This window comes from Phoca vitulina, unplaced genomic scaffold, assembly GCF_004348235.1.
Source record: "Phoca vitulina isolate PV1807 unplaced genomic scaffold, GSC_HSeal_1.0 scaffold43, whole genome shotgun sequence".
Taxonomy (NCBI): domain Eukaryota; kingdom Metazoa; phylum Chordata; class Mammalia; order Carnivora; family Phocidae; genus Phoca; species Phoca vitulina.
Genome location: NW_022589746.1, coordinates 2,273,278 through 2,294,327, shown reverse-complemented (window position 1 = coordinate 2,294,327; position 21,050 = coordinate 2,273,278). Strand labels below are relative to the sequence as shown.

Genomic DNA, 21,050 nt, shown 5'->3' with positions numbered 1-21,050 from the left:
ACGTGGAGGGGCGCCTGGGTGGCTCAGTCGTTGGGCATCTGCCTTCGGCTCGGGTCATGATCCCGGGGTCCTGGGATCGAGCCCCGCATCGGGCTCTCTGCTCGGCCAGGAGCCTGCTTCTCCCTCTCCCACTCCCCCTGCTTGTGTTCCCTCTCTAGCTGTCTCTCTGTCAAATAAATAAAATAAAATCTTTAAAAAAAAAAACAAAATGTGGAGCTAACAAGGATACATAAACAGGAAGATACTGAAGTGTACATTATATCCTAAGCCCGTAAATATAAACAGTTACAACTTAAAGAAACAGTTACCCTTATAAAGAAAAAATATCTTGCAAAAAAAAAAAAGTGTCAAGCTGTATTTAGCAGCTACGATGACACCACACCTTCTGGGTTTGTATTCTTCTTTCAATCTCTAAAGGACCTACCAAATTTCGGAGTCAATGTCTTGGCAGAGCGACTTCTTGTCCCTTCGAGGAAAAATTCAACAGGAGCATAACCATTCTTTAAAGAGAAAACACAAACAAAACAAAACACAAAACCCATTGCCTACTCTCAAAGTGAGAAATGCTTCTTTTGATTCCTTTCCCCAAGCTGCCCCCGCACCCCGCCCCGGCCTCCTGAGCAAACGCCACGCACAGCGCACCCAGGCGAGAGGGCCGCATGGGGCCAACAGACCGAGGAGTTCATGCGCATTCCTTCTCGGGGACAAGAAGCTGAGCGGGCCATTCGGGAGTGAAGAATTTAAGTCCGATCCTAGGGCGAGCTCAAGCCCAAGCAAAAAGGAATGCAGCCTTAAAGTACTTGGAAATTCTCTGCCTTTACCCGCAACATGGTTTTCACGTATTCAGAGAACACCGCCCAGTAGAGTTTGTTGCCACCGAAGGTACGCCGCATGAAGAAGGCACCCGACATCCGCAGCAGCTCCCCGACCATCTTCATTCCCAGGAAGTCTAAACAATAAACAGAGAAGGGGTTCATCTTTATTTGCAGATCTTGAAACTTTCTATAAATACCTAAATTCACATTCTGTGACAAAAGAGTTCACGTATGGAAGCCGCCGCTATGATATCACTAATCGTACTTTCCGAGCTGAAAATCCGTAAGAAGAGACATCAGACAGAATTATGGGAGAGAAGGGACAGTGTGGGCAGGCCCACCGGGGGGCTACCACGTGTGTCCCCCACACCCCCGCGTTTATAACCACGGCCGGCAAGGTGACGAGCTCAGTAACGTGATCATGCCGAGTTCTTTAGCTAGCACTGCCGCTTGACGACAGACCGGCACGTGGCCTCCATGCTGGCCACCTGGCCAGACCAGCTCTCACCTTTCTTTTTGACCCATGAGGTAAAAATATCAGCCTTCTTTTACTAGCACAGATGAAATAAAGCAAGTCTGGGATGCTTTAGTCTGCCATCGGTTTTAAAACCCTCCTTTTTTCCATTTTCCTTAATTTTCAACGCTCACATGTCTGGACAGACGAAAATGCTTTTAAAGTACTTAAGTCCCTGGCAATTTTTACCTCACTCTTTACTGCATTTATTAACCAAGGTGTATGCCTGAATCCCAACTTTCCTGGCTCCCTCCAAAGGGAGAAGATGAACAATGATTTGTGTTAGCGATCCTGCTTCTAGGAATCAGTCCTCCAGAAATAAAAGCACCAATAAGAGAATATATTGTAAAACTGCAACCACAAAACTACCAAATTACGGTGGACCTACCCTGCTGAATATTATAATGTCAGACATGAAGTTGGGCCTTCATCTTACACTGTATCCAAATTAACTTGAAATGGATCAAAGGCCTAAATGTAAGACCTAAAACTATAAAATTCTTAGAAGAAAACATAGAGGTAAAACTTCATGATATTAAATGTGGCAATGATTTCTTGGATAGGACACCGAAAGCAGAGAGAACAAAAGAAACTGACAAAGAAATTGGGCTACATCACAATGACAAGCTTCTGTGCATCAAAGGATCCATTGATAGAGTGCAAACTCAACTTTGGGAGAAATTTGATGGGAGAAGGGAAAAAATATTTGCAGATCATGTATCTGATAAGGGGTTATTATCCAGAATATATAAATAACTCCTACAACTCAAGAACAGCAAAAAAAAACAACCCAATTCAAAAATAGGCAAAAGACTGGAACAGATACTCTTCCAAAAAAGATACAGAAATGGCCAACAAGTCCATGAAAAGATGATCAACAATGTTAGTCACCAGGGAAATGCAAATCAAAATCATACTGAGATACCACGTCCTACCCATTAGAATGGCTATTATTAAAAAACAAAAAAGGTAAAACAAGAAAACCCCAGGATGCCTGGGTGACTCAGTTGGTTAGGTGTCTGCCTTCGGCTCAGGTCATGATCCCAGAGTCCTGGGATCCAATCCTGTGTTGGGCTCCTTGCTCAGTGGGGAGCCTGCTTCTCCCTCTGCCTGCCACTCCCCCTGCTTGTGCTCTCTCTCTCCCTCTCTGACAAATAAATAAAATCTTAAAAAAAACAAAAACTACAAGAAAATAAATGTTGGATGCAGAGAAACTGGACCCTTGTGTACTGTGCTGATGGGATGTAAAATGGTGCGGCCACTATGGAAGACAATATGGTCTTCAAAATTTTTTTAAAAATTAGCACATAATCCAGCAATTCTACTTCTGGATATATACCCGGAAGACTCAAATATCTGCAGAGACTCAAGCAGATGTTTGTACACCTATGTTCATAGCAGCATTATTCATAATAGCCAAAAGGTGGAAGCAACCCAAGCGTCCATGGACAGAACAATGGATAAACAACATGTGCTCTATACGTCTAATCAAATAGGATTCGGGCTTTAGGAAGAAAATTCTGAAACATGGTGCAACATGAATGGACCCTGAGGACATGACGCTGAGTCAAAGAAACCAGTCATGAAAGGACAAATCCTGTAGGATTCCACGCATATGAGGTATCTAGAGGAGCCAAATTCCTAGAGACAGAAAGTAGAATGGTGGTGGCCAGCAGCCGGCGGGAGACCAGAATGAGGAGTTAGTGTTGAATGGGGACAGAATTTCAGGTCTGCCGAGATGAAAAGTGGGTGGAGTTCTGTGGGTGGAAGGTGGTGAGGGATGCACAACAATGTGAATGTACTTAATACCACTGAACTATGGACTTAAAGATGGTTACGGTGGTAAATTTTATGTTTTGTGTCTTTTACCATAATTAAAAAATATGTAAAAAAAAAATTTACTGACCTTAGAGATAACCACTGATAAATTATCAGATAAAAAAAGCAAAGGCCGGTCACACATATGGTGGTATCTCATTTTTCAAACCTAAACCAAAACCCCTATGTGCACGCATCCTTGTTTCCATCTGTAGTGAGGCAAAGCACAGAGAGACTTAATCCCGACTACCGAACACCGGGGTCGGATGGCACAAGGGAGAGGGAGTCTGCATCCTCATCTTCAAGTACCTCAGTCACTGTTAAAATCATTTCAGTGACTATTTTCATTTTTATAATTAAAACAAAAGAAAAATACGTACCCATTCCTGCAGCTATGACTGGTACCGGTAAATCATAGTTGTATAAAAGAAAAGACAACATCAGAAAGTCAATGTAACTTCGATGACTGGGCAGCAGGACAACTGGGTGCTCCTGGATGGCTCGTTGTAGCTTTAAAAGAAATGTTACAGTTTGAATACTTTCTGTTTTCCTATTATTAAAATCACATGTCACATCAGAAAATGGAAGAATGGTATATGTACAGAGGGAATACTAAGGATAATAATGTCTTCCTGCCTCCCCTACTACACACAGAAAACTTATCTCAGAGTTTTAGTTAAATAACCTCACATAATGCAAGAACATTAAAAATGTAAATTTTATAGATCATAATAATAATAGGGATGATCACCAACATATTAGTTGGGCACCATATTAAGCATTTTACATACTAAGCATTTTACATGCATTGTTTAATACGACATATTTGTAAATAAGGCCTAAGCATTACGTTCCTCATTTGCGACATGGGTCATGCATCTGATCAACGGCCAAGCTGCAGATGGAACTGAAGTGAGTCTGAATTAAAAAGTCAGCTGTTATCCAATGTGCTAGACTGGCTGTGTGCAGTAAGAGAGAACAAAGTGTCTCTCAGGTAGATTAATAAAAACAAATTGGACAAATGAGAGGTATGGTATTTCTCTATTTATACACTGGACTTGCCACCAGGAAGAATGGGTGCCCTTAGTTAGAAGGAATTTGAGCTTCCAGATATATTCCGTAGGCTATCAGCCTCAAAAACACTCACCCTGATCAATGTGTTGTCTGTTTTTTAAAAATCTAAATATAATTGACCAAGGCAAGGTAATGTGTGATCAGTTAAGAAGACATGGCCAGTCAACATTCTCTGGATGGCTGTATCAAATATTTTTTTTTTTTAAGATTTATTTCTTTGAGAGAGTGAGAGAGCACACGAGCACGCATGGGGGCGCGGGCAGAGGGAGAGAATCTCAAGCAGACTCCCTAATGAGTGCGGAGCCTGACGCAGGGCTTAATCTCATGACCCATGAGTTCATGACCCCAGTCGAAACCAAGAGTCGGATGCTCAACTGACTGAGCCACCCAGGCGCCCCCCAAACATTCTTTGAGAGAGAGCCAGAGAGTAACTCAGCAAACTAGAGAATTGTCATTGGAGGAAAACAGAAGAAATACATGAAAGTAAAGTAAATGACTAAATAAAACATTAAAAAACATGTAGAAGGCCAATGGAGGTAAGAGCTTCTTAGTAAGAGGAAAAACAATATTAAAAATCCAAAATGAATAAAAATAGGAAAAGCTCTTCCTTCCAGAAGAAAGCAGACTATAACACGCCTGTTAAATCACTCCTGAGTGATGGAATTAGAAAAATCACCATTTGACAATCATTTGAGTAATAACTGGTTCAGGCAAAAATCATCAGTCAATGTGAAAACTTGTGGAGGAGACTATGCTGGAAACCAGGACCCTGAAACATCCTTAGAGTATCTCTCCACATGATACTTATTCTTTACCAAGGGAAACAGGGTGACTTTACAGGGGAGAAAGCCGGCTGATACCAGATGATGAAAGTGAACACCACCAGTAAGGGGACAGACAGCCACCATGAGCTCCTTGCTCTGTTGCACTGAGAAGAATACAACGTTGCCTCCTGCCCAAGCCCTACAACTGTGAGTCTAATCCTAAGAAAACATCACTCAAATCCAAATCAAGACATGCTATAAAATGACTGGTCTGTTTTTTTTTTTTTTTCAAAACTAGTATGAAACACAAAGACTAAGGAATTGTTCCAAATTAAAAGAGTCTAAAGAGATATGGAAGCTGAATGTAACACATGATGTAGGATTTCTTTTGCTACACAAGATACAACTGGGGTGATCGATGAGATACGAATGAGGTATTACTGTGTATTAGTGTTGTATCAACGTCAATTTGCTTATTTTGATAATTGCACCATAAGGGAATGTCCTTGTTTATGGGAAAAACACAGCAGAGTATTGAGGAGAGGATAAAGGAAATGTTGTAAGGGGACCCAGGTGGATCATATACAGAAATTCTTGGTATTACTTCTGTAGCTTTGCGGACATCTGGCATGAGGTTTGTCTGTAAGTCTTACCTGACTAAGTGAATTAGTCTGAAGTCTGTAGGTCTGAAAGTAAAAAACATCACCCTCCAGAGAGGCAAAGCAGCCTGGACGCCTGCTGACGAGGGCCTGCTCATTTAGTGCAGAGTGAGAGGTCTTGGAGTTGATTAAATTGTGAGGGGTAGAAGAGGTTTTTAAACAAGCAATACTCACTTTCTGAATACCTTCTTCATTTACACACACTTTGGAGAAAATTTGTTTAAATATTTTGCTCAGGGCAAAGGCAAAAAACCGGATGGCTCCCAGACGCAGTTTGTGGCTCATTTCATCCAAAATCTCACAAACTTCCTCTTGGAGGACATCGACAGATTGAAGGGATTCCTTGGAAAGCTAGAAAGAAAGGGGAAACAGGGGTCCGACTCTGAAGAAAAGCCAGAACTCTATTCACTCAAACTGCTATGACTAGTTCCAAATGGACCAATATTATATAGCTCAAAAATGCTACATTTTCTTTCTCATTTAAATTGACATAATTTATTTTCCAACATAAATAGATAAATGATCCTATTTAGACAACTTCAATGACTGGAAATTCAAAGAGAAAGAGAATAGGCTCTCTAGGATAGCATCTCACCTTTCCATTTGATTTGTTAATAAGCTTACAGCCAAATTCTCTAAAATAAGTTGTTGCCCAGGAACTAGTGTGCTAGCATAGATATTTGGCAGTTTCTTTCAGCAGATTGCTGCAGCACTTCATCTGCTTCCTCCATGCTACTACAAGGTAATATACAAAGTAAAAATACAAGATTATGTTGAAGTAACCATTCAGACTATATCAGAGATACAGGTTACTGGGACAAAACTCTCCAAAGTATCAAAGTTTAACTAGTGCAGTCAATGACCTCACACCGGAACTCTCTTTATTCTGAAGGCGTACCACATCTCTTTGTAAAGAGAACAAAATGTCGGCTGTGTGCTAGGCCTGGGGATGGGGATGAATAAGTCAGTGTCTGTCCTCAGGGAATTCTAATTTGACCCCTTAAGCAAGCACGTTGAAAAAGAATGGCGTCTATGTGATAAATAATATTTATCCTTCACAGAGGAGAATGTTTTGCTTTAGGATGAGGCCCAGAAGATGAGAGCGTAGGATGCTGGAGTCCCAACTTCCTAAATTACATGCAGCAGAGAAATAGCTTCTCTTTTTTTAAAATAATTGAGGTGAAATTAACATAGCATAAAATTAGCCATTTCAAACTAAACAATTCAGTAGCACTTGGTACCTTCACAAATGGATAATTCTCCTCTCCCTAGCTCCATATTTTATCTTTTGCAGGGAAATAGAGGAATCAATGGATTGGTGGTAAGGATGGGTTTCAGGACACAAGCCTAGGAAAAGGGAGTACACTTGGAAAACCATCAAAATAGTTCAGGCCGGAACAGAAAAGGCCCCCAGAAAGGCAATAACAGGTGCTGAAGGGAAGGGGACGGGGAGTGAGTGCTCAGTTGTTTCGGGCAACAGAATGGATGGTGGGGCCATCCTGGAATTAGGGATAGAGAACAGGGGTAGAAGGCAGTGTGGTGCAGGGGTTGAGAAGGCAGGTATACTGATTTTGAGGTGTTTGGAGACACATAAAGTAGAGGACCTGCAGGGAGTAGGACAGCTGGAGATAAGAGTCTGAACCCCGATAACCTAGCCAAGGCGAGAGGTCCTGTTTGGGCATCACCAGACTACAGATGAAAATGGAAATGACAGGAGTGGATAAAACGGGCCAGGGAGACTGCAGGGATGAAGATAAGAAGGCTGAGGGTTCAACCTTAAGAAACACCGGCGGCGGATGGAAGAACTCGTAAAGAGATTAACATGGAAGATGATAAGAGAACCCTACTGTGTGATGCCATAAATGTCAAGGTAAGAGAGGTCCTGCAGGAGAGAGTGTCCAACAAAAACTGACACAGTCAAGATACAGTGAAGACTAAAAGGACCCCTTGGATTGGGTCACTTGGAGATCCACAGTAACCTTTACTGGATCAAGTGCAGCCACCTGCTGAAAGTAGGAGGTGCACGGGGAAGGACCCACTACACCTTTGAGGAGCTGGGATGAGAAGGGAAAGAGAAATGCAGCATTAAAAAGAACGAATCCATGACTGAGAGGGCCCCCGCCAGGAAGTGCTGATGCCCAGCTGGGCCCGTGCAGAAGGCTGAAGAGGACAGACAAGCCCCCTGGGGATCTGAAGGAATTGGGCAGATGAAGAACACAGGTGAGCAGGCTGGTCTGTTCAGAAGGAACGACCTTCTCCAGGACTGGAGGAAAGCACAGAAGCAGAGAATGACCTGATCTCTTAGTTTGTGCAATCGGGCTTGTTTGCCCAACAGATATGTCTGTCCTTCCAGATCCTTCTTCCTGGAAACCTAAGATAAGATCAGAAAATGAACAACAGCTTTATAACTCCTGTTCCAGTGTTGTCCCTTTTCAGTCTGTTCTCCACATCACAAACCTGAGTGGTTTCTTTTTTTTTTTTTAAGGTTTTATTTATTTATTTATCTGAGAGAGAGAGAGCATGAGCAGGGGGAGGGGCAGAGAGAGAGGGAGAAGCCTGGATGTGGGGCTCGATCCCAGGACCCCGGGATCCTGACCCGAGCAGATGCTTCACTGATGGCGCCCCCCAGGTGCCCCTGAGCGGTATCTTAAACGCAGAACTAATCTCATCCTTCCTGGGCCGAAGCCTTTCACTGGCTGCTCTGCATGTTCGGTGGGACAAAGGCAGCCTGAGGTGACAGCAGAGCTAGAAGAGACAGGAGCTACCGAGGAGGGCAGCGTAGGAAGGGCAAGCGAGAAGCCCAAGACGGCATCCGGATTTCTGGTCTGAGCAGCGGGCATATGGAGGGGCCGTTCTTGGAGATATGCAGAACTGGGTGTGGGGGGGTGTGCACGGTACAGTGCTGGGGGTGGGGGGGCCAAAGAGCTTGATTCAGACATCCTGAATGTAAGATGCTTTTGGGTTTTCCAAGTAGGTATTCCAGTAGACAAAAATATATGTATGAAACTCAAAAGAGATCTGGGCTGAAGCAATAGATACCAATTATTTACTACATATTGTTATTTATAACATATTATTTAATAATATAATATAATATAATAGGGAGACATCAGCATAAGGAATCTGGTGATAAATAAAACTGCCCAGTGAGTAGGTAGAATAAGAAGGGATTCGAACAAAATCCTGAGGAATAGCAGCATTTAAAGAGACAGGCAAAGGAAAAGAAGCCCATAAAGGCAACTGAGGAATGATCAAAAAGATTTGGTGGCGGTGGTGGAGGGGGGCACCTGGCTGGTTCAGCTGAAGCATGCGACTCTTGATCTCGGGACTGTGGGTTCGAGCCCCACGCTGGGTGTAGAGATTACTTAAAAATAAAATCTTAAAAAAAAAAAAAACATTTGGTGGGTAAGGGGTAGAAAATATGGTATCACAGAAAAAAAGGAGGGAGAGTGTGCCAAAGGCTACGAAGGATGTCAACAAGGTTGATTTTAGCCATCAGGAAGGAATCATTCACAGTCTTGGAAAGAGCAATTACAGCAGGTTAGAAACCAGATCCCAGTGAGCTGTGTATACACGGAGGGTGAGAAAGTACAGCCCCAAGTATGGCAAACACAGCTGCCTTCTTCCAGGAGTAGAGTACAATTGGGAAAGGAAGTGCTGAGTCATAAGGAGAGAAGGAATATGCCCAAACAAGGTTGATTTCAGCTGGAAGAGGACTGAACGAGTTCAGTGATGATGGTAAAGAGCTAATGAAGAGGAAGAATTTGAAGACATTTGAGGGGACAGACAATAAAGCAAAGTCCCTGAGGAGGACAGAGCAGGTGAAGTTCAGAGCAAAGGAGTAGGGGAGTGATTGCACTCCAACAGGAGAAAGAGCTCCCTGTCCCTTTTTAACAGGAGGGAAGAAGAGAATGAGGGTATCAGATGCAGGCAAATTAGTAGCTGGATCATAGGAAGTTGGGAGTTGTCACATAATGGTTTACATTGTCTTTGTGAAGTAGGAAGAAATGTCACCTGTTGAGGGTAAGGGACGGAGGTTGGAGGCTCAGAAAGAATAGGGCTGACACTGATACTTCCATTTTGGAGACCGGGAGAGAGTTCCCCGGGGAAATAAGGAATTCTTGGGTAACACAGAGGGCCCAGCTCTGTTGCATAATCCTGAGTTTAGAACAATTCCAATTTACTTACATTAAGTGATTTTTTTTTTTCTCAGCAGCACAGCCAAGTTTGAGAAACACTGGCTTATATCAGTCATACTTAACCTGGCTGTGTATTAGAATTACTTGGGGAGCTTTTAAAAAAGAAAAAGAAGAAGAAAGAGATGCCTGGGTCCTATTCCAGACCAATTACATCGGAATCTCTGTGGACAGGACAAAAGCATTTCTTTTTCATTCATTCATTCGAGAAATATTTATTGAATGTGTACTATGCGTTAGGCACTAGGAATACAGCAAAAAAAAGAGATAAAAATATAGAATACAGAAAAAAAAAGAGTCATAAGGGAGATAAAAATTTTTGCCTTCATGGAGTTTACATACTAGCGGAAAATAAGAGTTAACTTTCTGTAAAGTTCTGCAGGTGATTCTAACAAAGAGCCAGTATTGAGAAACACCGTCTTTAGCTTCTAATTGATGAGGAAACTTTACTTCACTTATGAAATAGGCCCACTCAGAGAGGACTAATAGTTTCCCCAAGACAAATCATGACAGACAGATTAAACCAAAAGGATGAGCATAGGTCATATGTTCATTCAAATCAGAAGAAAATAGACAGGGGCGCCCGGGTGGCTCAGTCGGTGAAGCGTCTGCCCTCGGATCAGGTCATGATCCCGGGCTCCCTGCTCAGCGAGGAGCCTGCTTCTCCCTCTCCCTCTGCCCCTGCTCGTGTGCGCTCTCTCTCTTGCTCACTCTCTATCTCAAATAAATAAATCTTTAAAAAAAGTCAACGGAGCACGGTCTCTACAGATAAATCTCAAAGCCTGGGAGCACCTGGACAATGTGACAGGGAGGGCCGGCCATAAGGAAGCCCTCTGAATACCTCTACCTGATGTCTTCAAATGACATGTCCAAAACAGACCTTAGCTTTTCTCTCAAGCCCATTCCCTCTCCTAAGTTCCCCATCTCAGTGAATGCTTCTGTCATCCTGTCTCTTTTCCTTCCTGTCATTCACCCAACTGATCATACATAAGGTCTACTCCACCTCTGAAATTTTTCTTTCTTTTTTGAGAGGGAGTGAGAGAGGAGGAGGGAGGGGCAGAGGGAGAATCTTAAGCTCAGCACGGAGCTCCATGCTCAGCACGGAGCCTGACTCAGGGCTCAATCTCACGATCCTGAGATCATGACCTGAGCCGAAATCTAGACTTGGACACAACCGACTGAGCCACCCAGACACCCCTACCTCTTAAATTTCTTAAATCTGTCCATCTCTGTTTCTACAGTCTAGGCAACTGTGATCCCACAAAAGGATTACTGGAAGAGCATCATAACCAGACTTCCTGTCTCCATTTGTGGCAGAATGGTATTTCTAAAATATTAACTGATCAGGCCACACTCCAACCTAAAACCTTTCAATGGCTTTACACTGTATGTAGGCTAAAATCTAATTCCTCTGGATGGTTTATAAGATTTATTTATTATTTATTTTTAGAGAGAGAGAGAGAGAGCAAGCACAAGTAGGGGGAGGGCAGAGGGAGAGAGACAGCGGGGAAGAGAGAATCTCCAGCAGACTCCCCACTGAGTGGGGAGCCCAACTTGGGGCTTGATCTCAAAACCCTGAGATCATGACCCAAGCTGAAGTCAGATGCTTAACTGACTGAGCCACCCAGGTGCCCCCTCTGAATGGTTTATAACACCCTTTGTGATGTGGCCCCTGTCTCTAAATTCTTACCATTTTACCCCTTCTTTGCTCTCTTCGGTCTGGTCATACCGAACTGCTTCTAGTACTGTGACTATGCATGTTCTCTAGTTGTTAAAATATACTGGTGGTTCCCAAACTTTGCTATACTTTGGAACCAACTGGGCTGCTGCTGCTTCTTTTTTTTCTTTTTGAGAGAGAGAATGTGAGCAGGGGTGGGGTAGAGGGAGAAAGAATCTCAAGCAGGTGCCACACCCAGCATGGAGCCCAACAAGGGGCTCAATCTCATGACCCTGAGATCCTGACCTGACCCAAAACCAAGAGTTGGATGCTTAACCAAATGAGCCACCCAGGCGCCGCCCCTCGTCTGGGCTTCTTTAAAAACTACTCCTAGGATGTCTGGCTCCTTCCCTGACATTCTGATTTAATTCATATGGGGGTGAGATCTATGCACAGGGATTCTTGAAAGTTTCTCCAGCAATTTTAATGTGCAGTGAGATTTAACCATGGGGAAAAAGTTATTTGCTCTGCTAGGAATACTTCTTCACCCACTTCACCTGGAAAACCCCTAACCATCTTTTAGGCATCATTAAAAAAAAAAAAAAATCACCTTTCTAATTCCCTACACAAAATTATTTGCCCTATAATTAGTGCCCCTGTACACTGGGCTCCCACTAGCATGTCTTGTATCTTATTTCATTGTAATTGACTGTACAACTGTCATTGTTCCCTGTCAGACTACAGTTGACCCTTGAACAACGTGGGGGCTGGGTGCCGACCCCCTAGGTGGTTAAAAATCCACGTGTAACTTTTGGCTCCCCCAAACTTGACTAATAGCCTACCGCTGACTGATAGCCTTACGGATAACATAAACAGTTGATTTACAGGTATTTTTGATGTTACATGCATTATAGACTGTATTCTCACAATAAAATAAGCTAGAGAAAGCCTTTTTAAGAAAACTATAAGGAAAACATATTTACAGTACTGTACTGTATTTACTGAAAAAATATCTATGTATAAGTGGACCTGTGTTGTTTCTTGTTGACAATGAACAAATCTGGTTTTGGTTGAAGAGGGAATCACTTACCTGTTTAATGACATAATGAACTTCTTCAGAATTGAGAACACTAGATTTAATATCACTTGGCTTGCAAGGAGTAATTCCCTTATAGACAAGAGGTGTGTAGCATTTCATTGCAAATTTCAAGTCACTGACATGCCTCCTCTCCTCTAAAATATCTTCAAATTCATCCCATTTTTTGAGCTCCTTCTGTGGGTAAGGCAAACGAAAGAAAGTAATGAACATACCGTAAAGTAAATTAGGACAGATGAGAGACTACACTGGTAAGGTTTCATCTTTGCCAACATTTTTATGCTAGGACATATGAACAAGAGCACAGTGAACTGATAATAGGTCTTCCTATACTAAGAAAAGGAAATGTAATGATAGTTGGGGTCAAAAAATGGAGATTGAAGTATAATATTTTATTATTTCTGCTTGCTATCTTTGTAAAGCCAGTACCCCTCTGGGAAAGTTAACAAAGATAGCAAAGATTGAGACATTAAGCTCTAGAATCATCTGATCAACTTTACAATTAATTTTATCTGACCAATTTTATCAAGCACATTGATAAATTTGTTTTGTCTGCCTCTTCTACGTAGCTTTAAAAATTAAAGCATACAATAGAAATTCAAAATTATGTCAAATCAAATAAAAATACATGGGTGCAAATAAAAGGAAAATTCAGTTAAGAAAAAAGTGCTCCCATAGAAGCTATTGGTGAGCAGTCTGTCTTGCTCTGACTACTTTCTTACCCCCTTTTGACTCCCTGCAGTTTAGCTTCCATCCAACCAGTCCCTGAAACCGCTGTTTATCAGGCTACCAATGACTACTGAATTGTTAATTCTTAAAATTTTGTTTTTCTGATTATAAAAGTAATAATAGTAAAAATGATAATTACAGCTAACATGTACAGTTGTTTGTAAAGGTCAGGCACTATTCCAAGGCACGCTTCCTTAATACAGGAATGATCCTCCACAATGGGAAAACCAAGGCACGGAGAACCAAAATAACTCACTCAGCGTTCCACTCTGCAAGGGACAGAGGCATGATTCAAACGCGAGCCTTATGGCCTCACAGAACTTGCTCCTAACCTCTATCCTACACTACTCACCATGTTAACTATGGAAAGTTTGGAAACATGGAAACATACAAGTAAACATAAATTGCCCACAATTTTATACCCCAGGAATAACTACTCTTTACCACTTCCTAGTTTCCTTATTTTTTTTTTTTCATTCACAGCTACACAAATACATGGCTTTTATTCAAAATGTGGACCATACCAAATATAGTTTATCTTGCCTTTTCAAATATGTTACAAGCATTTTCCTGTATTAAATATTGTTTTAAAATATTGTTTTAAAACATTTTAGTGGAGGCAACTTCCTCAAATACTTTTTTTCCCTGGTGACTGAAGGGCTGAGGTTTGGCCTTTACCCTCCTGGAAGAGTGCTGCTGAGATGGCAGGGGCGCCTGGTAATGCATGGCGCCCTTCCATCTACGGGCTGTGATGAGAAGCCAAGAGCCACATCCCTTCTCCCTGGCTACCACGGGTTCTGCCAACACAAGGCTGTCTTCTACCCGGGGTTGGCAGACCCTGGGCACTTCCATCTTTCTCGAATAGACCTGTGTGGGCAGTGGTCAACTTACTGGGGAAAAAATGCTTAGAGAGTCTGGCGCACTTAAATAGCAATTAGGTACTTTTACTTCTTTACTGTATCTTAAACGGGTATAGGGTTTTATCAAAAGGATTCTAATAAAATGTTCTAAAGCCAAAAAAAAATTTTTTTTCCCTAATTACCAAAGTGCTGTATGTTCATTATAAAAATCTGGAAAATACAGTAAAGCACACAGAAGAAAATTAAAATCATCTGCTGTCCAATGATCCGGGGCGGAGGTGGGGGGGGTCCATTTTAGTGAATGCTTTTTTTTCTGGGCAGGTAGACACATTCCCTCCCCTGACACACATACATTTTGATTTGCCACCTGATTTTTCCACTTCATGTTATAAACACTTCCCTTTCATTTAAGTTTCTTCCACTGTATTATTTTTAATAATGGACATGTGAATTATTTTTCATGCACTGCTATTATAAGAAAATGCAACACACATTATTATTTCTTTCGAACTTAATCACTAAACCCTGGTCTCTTTCTAGTCTTCATCTTCCTAGACCTCCCTCCAGCCTGACACCATTCTCAAGGGCTCCCTCCTTTCCCCACCTCCAACCATCCTGAAATTTTCCTACTTTGGTTTTTAATTCATGACTCCTGTCACAGCAGAAGATCCATCTCATTGCTCTAAACCCGCGATTTTCAACCTGAGGGGAAAACTTCCTCCCAAAACTAAAATATGCCTTCTTTCCTCCCACTTCCCTTAATGTTAACATCTCCAACCCTCTTATCTTCATACACTGTGCTGAGTCCTCATACCTACTCAACTGGCTTTAGATACTAATTATACACGCTGTTGAATCTCCTGCTCTGTTCTCTTTGCCCATGTGAGCTCCTGATAGACACATTTATTTGCAAACACTTCACCTATGGCCTTTCCCAAACTGAACTCATTTCTCCTCTGCACAATCCTACAACCTGATTATTTCCCAGAAATCTCAACAACTGCCATGCCACATACATCCCTTTGCCTTATCCTAGACCCCTCCTCCCTCACCCTTACCCACGATCCATCTAATCCTGTCCAGGTGGCCTTTAAGGATGTAGCAGGACTACTCCTCAGTCACAGGTCCAGCCTGTGCACTTTATCACTATAGCCCCCTCACTGGTCTCCTTGTCCCTTTGAATCAACCCTCCATGCTGCCATGTGCTCTTTTCAAAACACAATTCTGACCAAATTGTTCCCTGCTTAAAATACTTCCATGATTCCCACCTCCTTCAGAATTAAGACCTAAGCCACTTGTGGTATCATACAAGGAACTCTATGACCTGGCCTGTCCTTCCCTCTCCAGACTCACTGGCCACCATGCTCAAGGTCTACTCAATAGCAAGTGATTTGCATTTCCCCCAATACAATTCACTGTGGACATGCTTCTGGGCTTTAGCACGTGCTCATCTCTGGGCCCCGAAGGTCTTTTTGTTCCTCTCTCATTCTTGCTCAGGCATTACTGCTGTGAAAACCCTCCTTGAGCTACCCACAGGGATTTACTCTTTCTCATTAGAATGTCTTTAACTACTACCTACATCTATTAGGGTATGTAGCCATAACCCTGCAATCGTTCGCATGTCTATCTCCCTAAGATGCAACTATCTTGAAGGTGGGAAACACATGTCCTCTTTGTATTTCCCAACATCGAGCTGCGTTTGGAATATAGCATAATTGAATGACTAAATGTTGAAATAATGGAAAAAGATACAGAATGTTAAACTGAGAACATGACTAGGCATAATGAGAATATAAACAGAAGAGTATTTATGAGTCTCGATATAAAAAGGGCAGCATGTAAAACATGTGAAGTATGCAAACATGAACATTTTTATGCCCACATATATAGAGAATATATGTGGGAAAAATCTAACTGCTAGAATTCTGGTGTAAAACTGCAGTCCTTGTAACATACTATACCCCTACTTCTAAGTTTCAAGAACCTTCTCAAATTCCACATTTCTCATTAGTAAAACAATAGACAGTTTATATATAGACTCAGACTTGGTACAATGCAACAAACTATCATAAATTATATAATTTTAGGGATAAAAGTTGACTCAGAGACTTTCCACTTAGTGGTCCTGGGGGTGGAAAGAGACAAGGATCAGAATCAGCTGGGAAGATAAATACTATATATACCAATATACAGGCATTTATAAACAGGTTACATATATATATGAATATATAAAATACTTACAAATAAGTATACATACATATATACAGAGAGAGAGAGAGAGATGGAGAAAGAGGGAGAGACCCTTCTGCACTGTTCACCTGGAAATACTTAGCCATCAACCACAGCTCCTGTTTACCTCTGTGTACCATTTCCCAACTCTCCCCTCAACCGACACTGAATTGATCATCTTCTCCTTTGAGACCTGACTGAGCCTTTCCCAACAGCATCTAAAATACTTCATTAACCTGGATTGTTATCTCCCCTACAAGATTATAAACTTCTTGTCTGTGGAGGTAATTGGGGAGATTGGTATCTGCCCTACAAGATTATAAACTTCTTGTCTGTGTCTTTTATGTTTTTGTATTCCCTAGTAAGAATTCAATCATTGTAGAATGAAAAAATAAATTACAGCCACTTCCTGAACTCTGCTGCTGATGGCTCCCCAATATTCACAAGCTAAAGCTCAAACTGCTCCCAATCTGGTCCTAACCTGATGTCTAATCCAGTAGTTTTTAACCCAGGCTGCACATGAGAATAACCTGGGCACTTTAAAAATATGCCCAGGTCCCCCTAGAGATTTTTTTTTTTTTAAAAGTAGGCTCCACACCCTGAGACCAAGACCTGAGATAAAGAGTCAGATGCTTAACAGACTGAGCCATCCAGATGCCCCTAGAGATTCTTGATTAATTTGGTCTGTGAATGGTACCTGGGCATCAGAATGATTTTTAAAAGTACTCCCAGTGATTCCTACATGCAGCTAGGGTTGAGTGTTAACTACTCATTCGTTGGCCTTCCCTAAACCATGATGGAGAAGTATTTACCATCATAAAATAAATATATTTACATGGCCACTTATCTAGGAGCACAATACAAAGAGGAGCCCAAAAAAGAAGATTTAGGTTATATCCCCCCTTTGTTTCTCTCTCTTACTTTTTACAGCAGCCCCTCCTTATTTGTAGCTAAATAGGCTTCTCCTTGTACCTCCCTTTTGACTGCTCTGGAGGATTCATTCATTCAACAGATAGTTATGGAGAGCCCACAATGTACCAGGCGCTGTTCCACAGGCTGCGAATAAAGCATGAACAAGGCAGACAAAGAATGTGTACTGAAAGAGCCTACACTCCCTTAAGGAAAGACAGACAACAAGTTTACTTAGGCATACTAGCAGTAGCATGCTGATGAGTGTTTATGTGAAAGCCCTAATTTATAGCATTCGCCAACTTCTGTGGCATTTACACTCCCACCGTGGCAGATTTCAAGCTACCGACATGACCTCACTGAACACAGAGCTGGGGAGAGATGTGTAGTAGCCATGATTACATAGGATTTCCATCTTACAGTATCATAGACAGAAATAACCTCAAAAGCATAGATAATAGTAAAATCTAGTAAAATAATTAGGAAGTGCTGAGTTTTGAGTATTTGTTACTTTTGTTTTTAACAAAATTTATTTAAATGTAAATTTATAAAACTTAATCTTTAATTTTTAATAATGTCTGTGTTCCAACAATGGGCTCACAAACGTCACGGAAAATTAACAATCAGCTTTGACAGTCAGTACAAGACTACTGTAAGCACAACACTGGAAAGGGAATATAAAGGAAATAGAGTAACGAGGAGTGACTGGAGAGCTACTTTAGATTGAATGGTTGGGTAAGGCCTCTCTGAGAGGGGATATTTGAGCAGCGACCTCAAAAAAAACAGGGGGGGGGGCGGGCTGGAGGGGGAGACAAGCAATGCAAATTTCCGGGAAAACAGCATGCCACTCAGAGGGAACGGTGAACACTCCTGAGAGACCATGCTTACTGCCTGAGAAACAGAAGGCCGGTGTGGTTGAAGCCCAGAGCGCAAGATTAGTAAATTCAGGGAGGAGGCAATTATGTAGTCTTGTAAGATGTTGTAAGGAGTCCAGATTTTTCATTCAGACTTTAACAGGAAGCCATAGCTTGGGTTCTGGGTATACCAGTAATTCTCCAACCCCAGTCTTCTTTTCATTCTGTGGTCTCACTGAAAGACTGCAGGCAGACCTATGGCCTCACATACAATTTACTTGCTGATGTCTGACGAATCCATATATTTAGGCCAGACCTTCCTCTTTTGCTCTGGTACCATATTTCTAACTCTATCTGGATGTCTCCCCCACACCTTATGATGTTATCAGGTCCATAACACAGTAATCCATAAGTTAAAAATCATTAATTTTACCACTGGCATCTCACACTGAACACATCCCAAACTGAAAGTATTATATTACCCTGACTAAACCTGTTCCTCTCCCCAGATTTCCTATCAGCAAAAGGCATCAACATCCGCCCACGTGCCAAATCACAGACACCTCCATTTCTTTAGCCACGGCATTTCCACTGTCCTAAATATCACACACACTCACCCATCTCCCCTCTCCCCAGGCTCACTGCCATTGCCTCAGGCTTTCATCACTTCTCTGAATTACTACAATGGTGTTCTGCTGCTCTCCACGCTCTGGCATCAGATTCCTTCTCCAATCAGATTCTCCTTCTACAGTCTCTACTCAAGTAAAGGTTATCCACACAAATAACCATTCCAGAAACCTAGTCTTCTTAGACTTTCAAAAATACAAATCTGATCATCCTGAAATGTTCCCTTAGAAAGTTAAGATTTTATCCTTAAGGGTGTGTAAACCTGATACATAAAACCCCCTTAGGAAGTACCTTCTGCCTACATCCTTAGTTTTGTTTCTCACGTCTCCTTTATTCCACCCTTACTACTTGGTTCTCCCAAACATGCAAAGGAGTGGCTTTCTTACATGGATGCCTAGGCCAGTCTTCCTCTCCTCTCTCATCTTCGAGTCACAACTCAAAAACTCAGCTCAGGTGTCACCTTCTCTTAAAAGCCTTCTCTGAAGGTCAGGTGCCCCTTCTTATTCCTCCCACAACATACTGTGCACGATTCAGTCATTGGCCTTATCTCAACTGTAATTGTTCATTGCCATGACTTTCTTTCAAGTCCACAGACACAAGGGGTGGAGCTTTCACTTCCACATCTTGGAAGTTGAGAATGAGTAGGATGCTGTAGGTACGAGTGCTGCAATGTTTGCTGCAATCAAGAGTATCTTAAATATCTCTGAGCACCACTCTTACATTAGATGGAGTATTGCACAATGTGCAGTGTGGCTGAAATAAGGACAGCCTGAAATAGGAAGAAAAAGTTCAGGTCATCATTAAAAGTAGACTATGCACACAAGAGTAGTGAGGGTTCTGTCCAGCTTCAGAAGCAGGAAAAGCTCACATACAACTGCTTTAATTTTTCACGTGAACAAGTTGGCAAAAGTGTTATCATGAAAGAACCAGTGGTAAACGGGGACGTAAAAAACCCAACTCTTCCCTTTAATACACAGGTGCAAAGCTGTAGTCAACTCACAAACCGGTTTAGGGCTGAAAAAGCTACCCATGGCGAGTCAGACGTACTAAGCAACCTGCTTCCCCACATGTCGGCTCTGGAATAGCAGAATTAGAAAATGAGGTCAACGATAGTTCTACCACAGAGTTGTGGGGTGAGAAGGTCAATGAGGAGAGAGGTTAAAGTAATAACCCTCACAGAAGTGGACAGTTGACAGCAATTATAAGGCCAGAGCTCTCCCCATCGAGGAAACAAGCTGACACACCAGTATTCTTTGGAACATAGAGAAACTTCTGTTTCCTCGATATATAGCCCTATATATATCGCTTCTCTTTTGAAACTGAGTTTTTTGTTTATCTTGTTTTGTCTTTTCCCTGTTATGACCTTCCGACACACATTAACATTAAAGTCAGAAACTGGCGCTAGCCTGCAGGACACAGTAACATGCTCTTAAAATGCATTCTTTTATTTCCTTGTAAAGTAGATAAAAATTAATTTAGTGGTTAAAAAAATATATATCCGTTGCCCCAGAATTGTGCAATCCTGAGAACTACAAAGGGTTCACCTCATAATTTCTTCACATAAATTGTGAGTGACCAACATTGTGGTGGCAAAAAAGATCAGTTAAAATCAGGAGAGGGAGGAGGGGCCTGGGGGTTGGAAGGCAAGTTGGGAGAGGCTGGGTGGCATTAGTTGTCTTCCAAAATGACTTCTGCAAAAAAAGTAAGCATGGAAGACAAAACGCAATAAAAATTTCCAGAAGTTCCAAATCTTCCTAGATTAAAAACTTTACGTCTTACAAACTATGCCCACATACAAGCCAAGTACTTTTCTTCCAGGAACAGCACGGCAGCAAAAGGGCAGGGTGGGGAGCCGCATGCGGGATGTATCTCAGGCCGGGTCAGACCCGCAGGTTTCTCCGGTTTAATGAAAATCTCAGGTAGCCCTGGCTAGAGACGGAGATCCAATTCTCACGCCTCATTCCTGTATCAGGGGCTTTCTGAAGGCCCCGTGCCTGGTGGAGGGAACGAGAAGGAACGAGTGGAAAGGAACCAGAGGAACCATCACCCATAGAAACTTCTAAAAGCATACACACATTTACACACGCAGCGATACACCGTTGCCTTGGAAACCAAGTCAACCACCTACCCCCTCCTCGGCGGCCCCGGGACCCACTCTTTTGGGCCAGGGGTCGTGGCCGGTGGGAGGCCGGGACCGAGCGAGTGGGGTCCTCTCTCGCGGCCCCGCCCCGGGCCTCGTTCCCCTGGGC

At 42.3% G+C, this 21,050-nt stretch overlaps 1 protein-coding gene across 2 annotated transcripts in view; it reads right to left on the bottom strand.

Annotated features, from left to right (window-relative positions):
* GNPAT (glyceronephosphate O-acyltransferase) overlaps positions 1 to 21,050 on the bottom strand; it is a 33,662-nt gene that overhangs the window by 12,351 nt on the left and 261 nt on the right. Inside the window, exons 1-6 of one of the 2 annotated variants that reach the window (XM_032430332.1) lie at positions 20,930 to 21,043; positions 12,588 to 12,770; positions 5,819 to 5,995; positions 3,528 to 3,657; positions 822 to 949; positions 425 to 500 (exon numbers count right to left, since the gene is read on the bottom strand). In XM_032430332.1, coding sequence (XP_032286223.1) covers positions 425 to 500; positions 822 to 949; positions 3,528 to 3,657; positions 5,819 to 5,995; positions 12,588 to 12,695 — 619 coding nt within the window. In that variant the 5' untranslated portion in view covers positions 12,696 to 12,770; positions 20,930 to 21,043. Of the gene's footprint in view, positions 1 to 424; positions 501 to 821; positions 950 to 3,527; positions 3,658 to 5,818; positions 5,996 to 12,587; positions 12,771 to 20,929; positions 21,044 to 21,050 lie in introns of those variants that run through there. The other variant, XM_032430331.1, reaches the window with a different exon arrangement.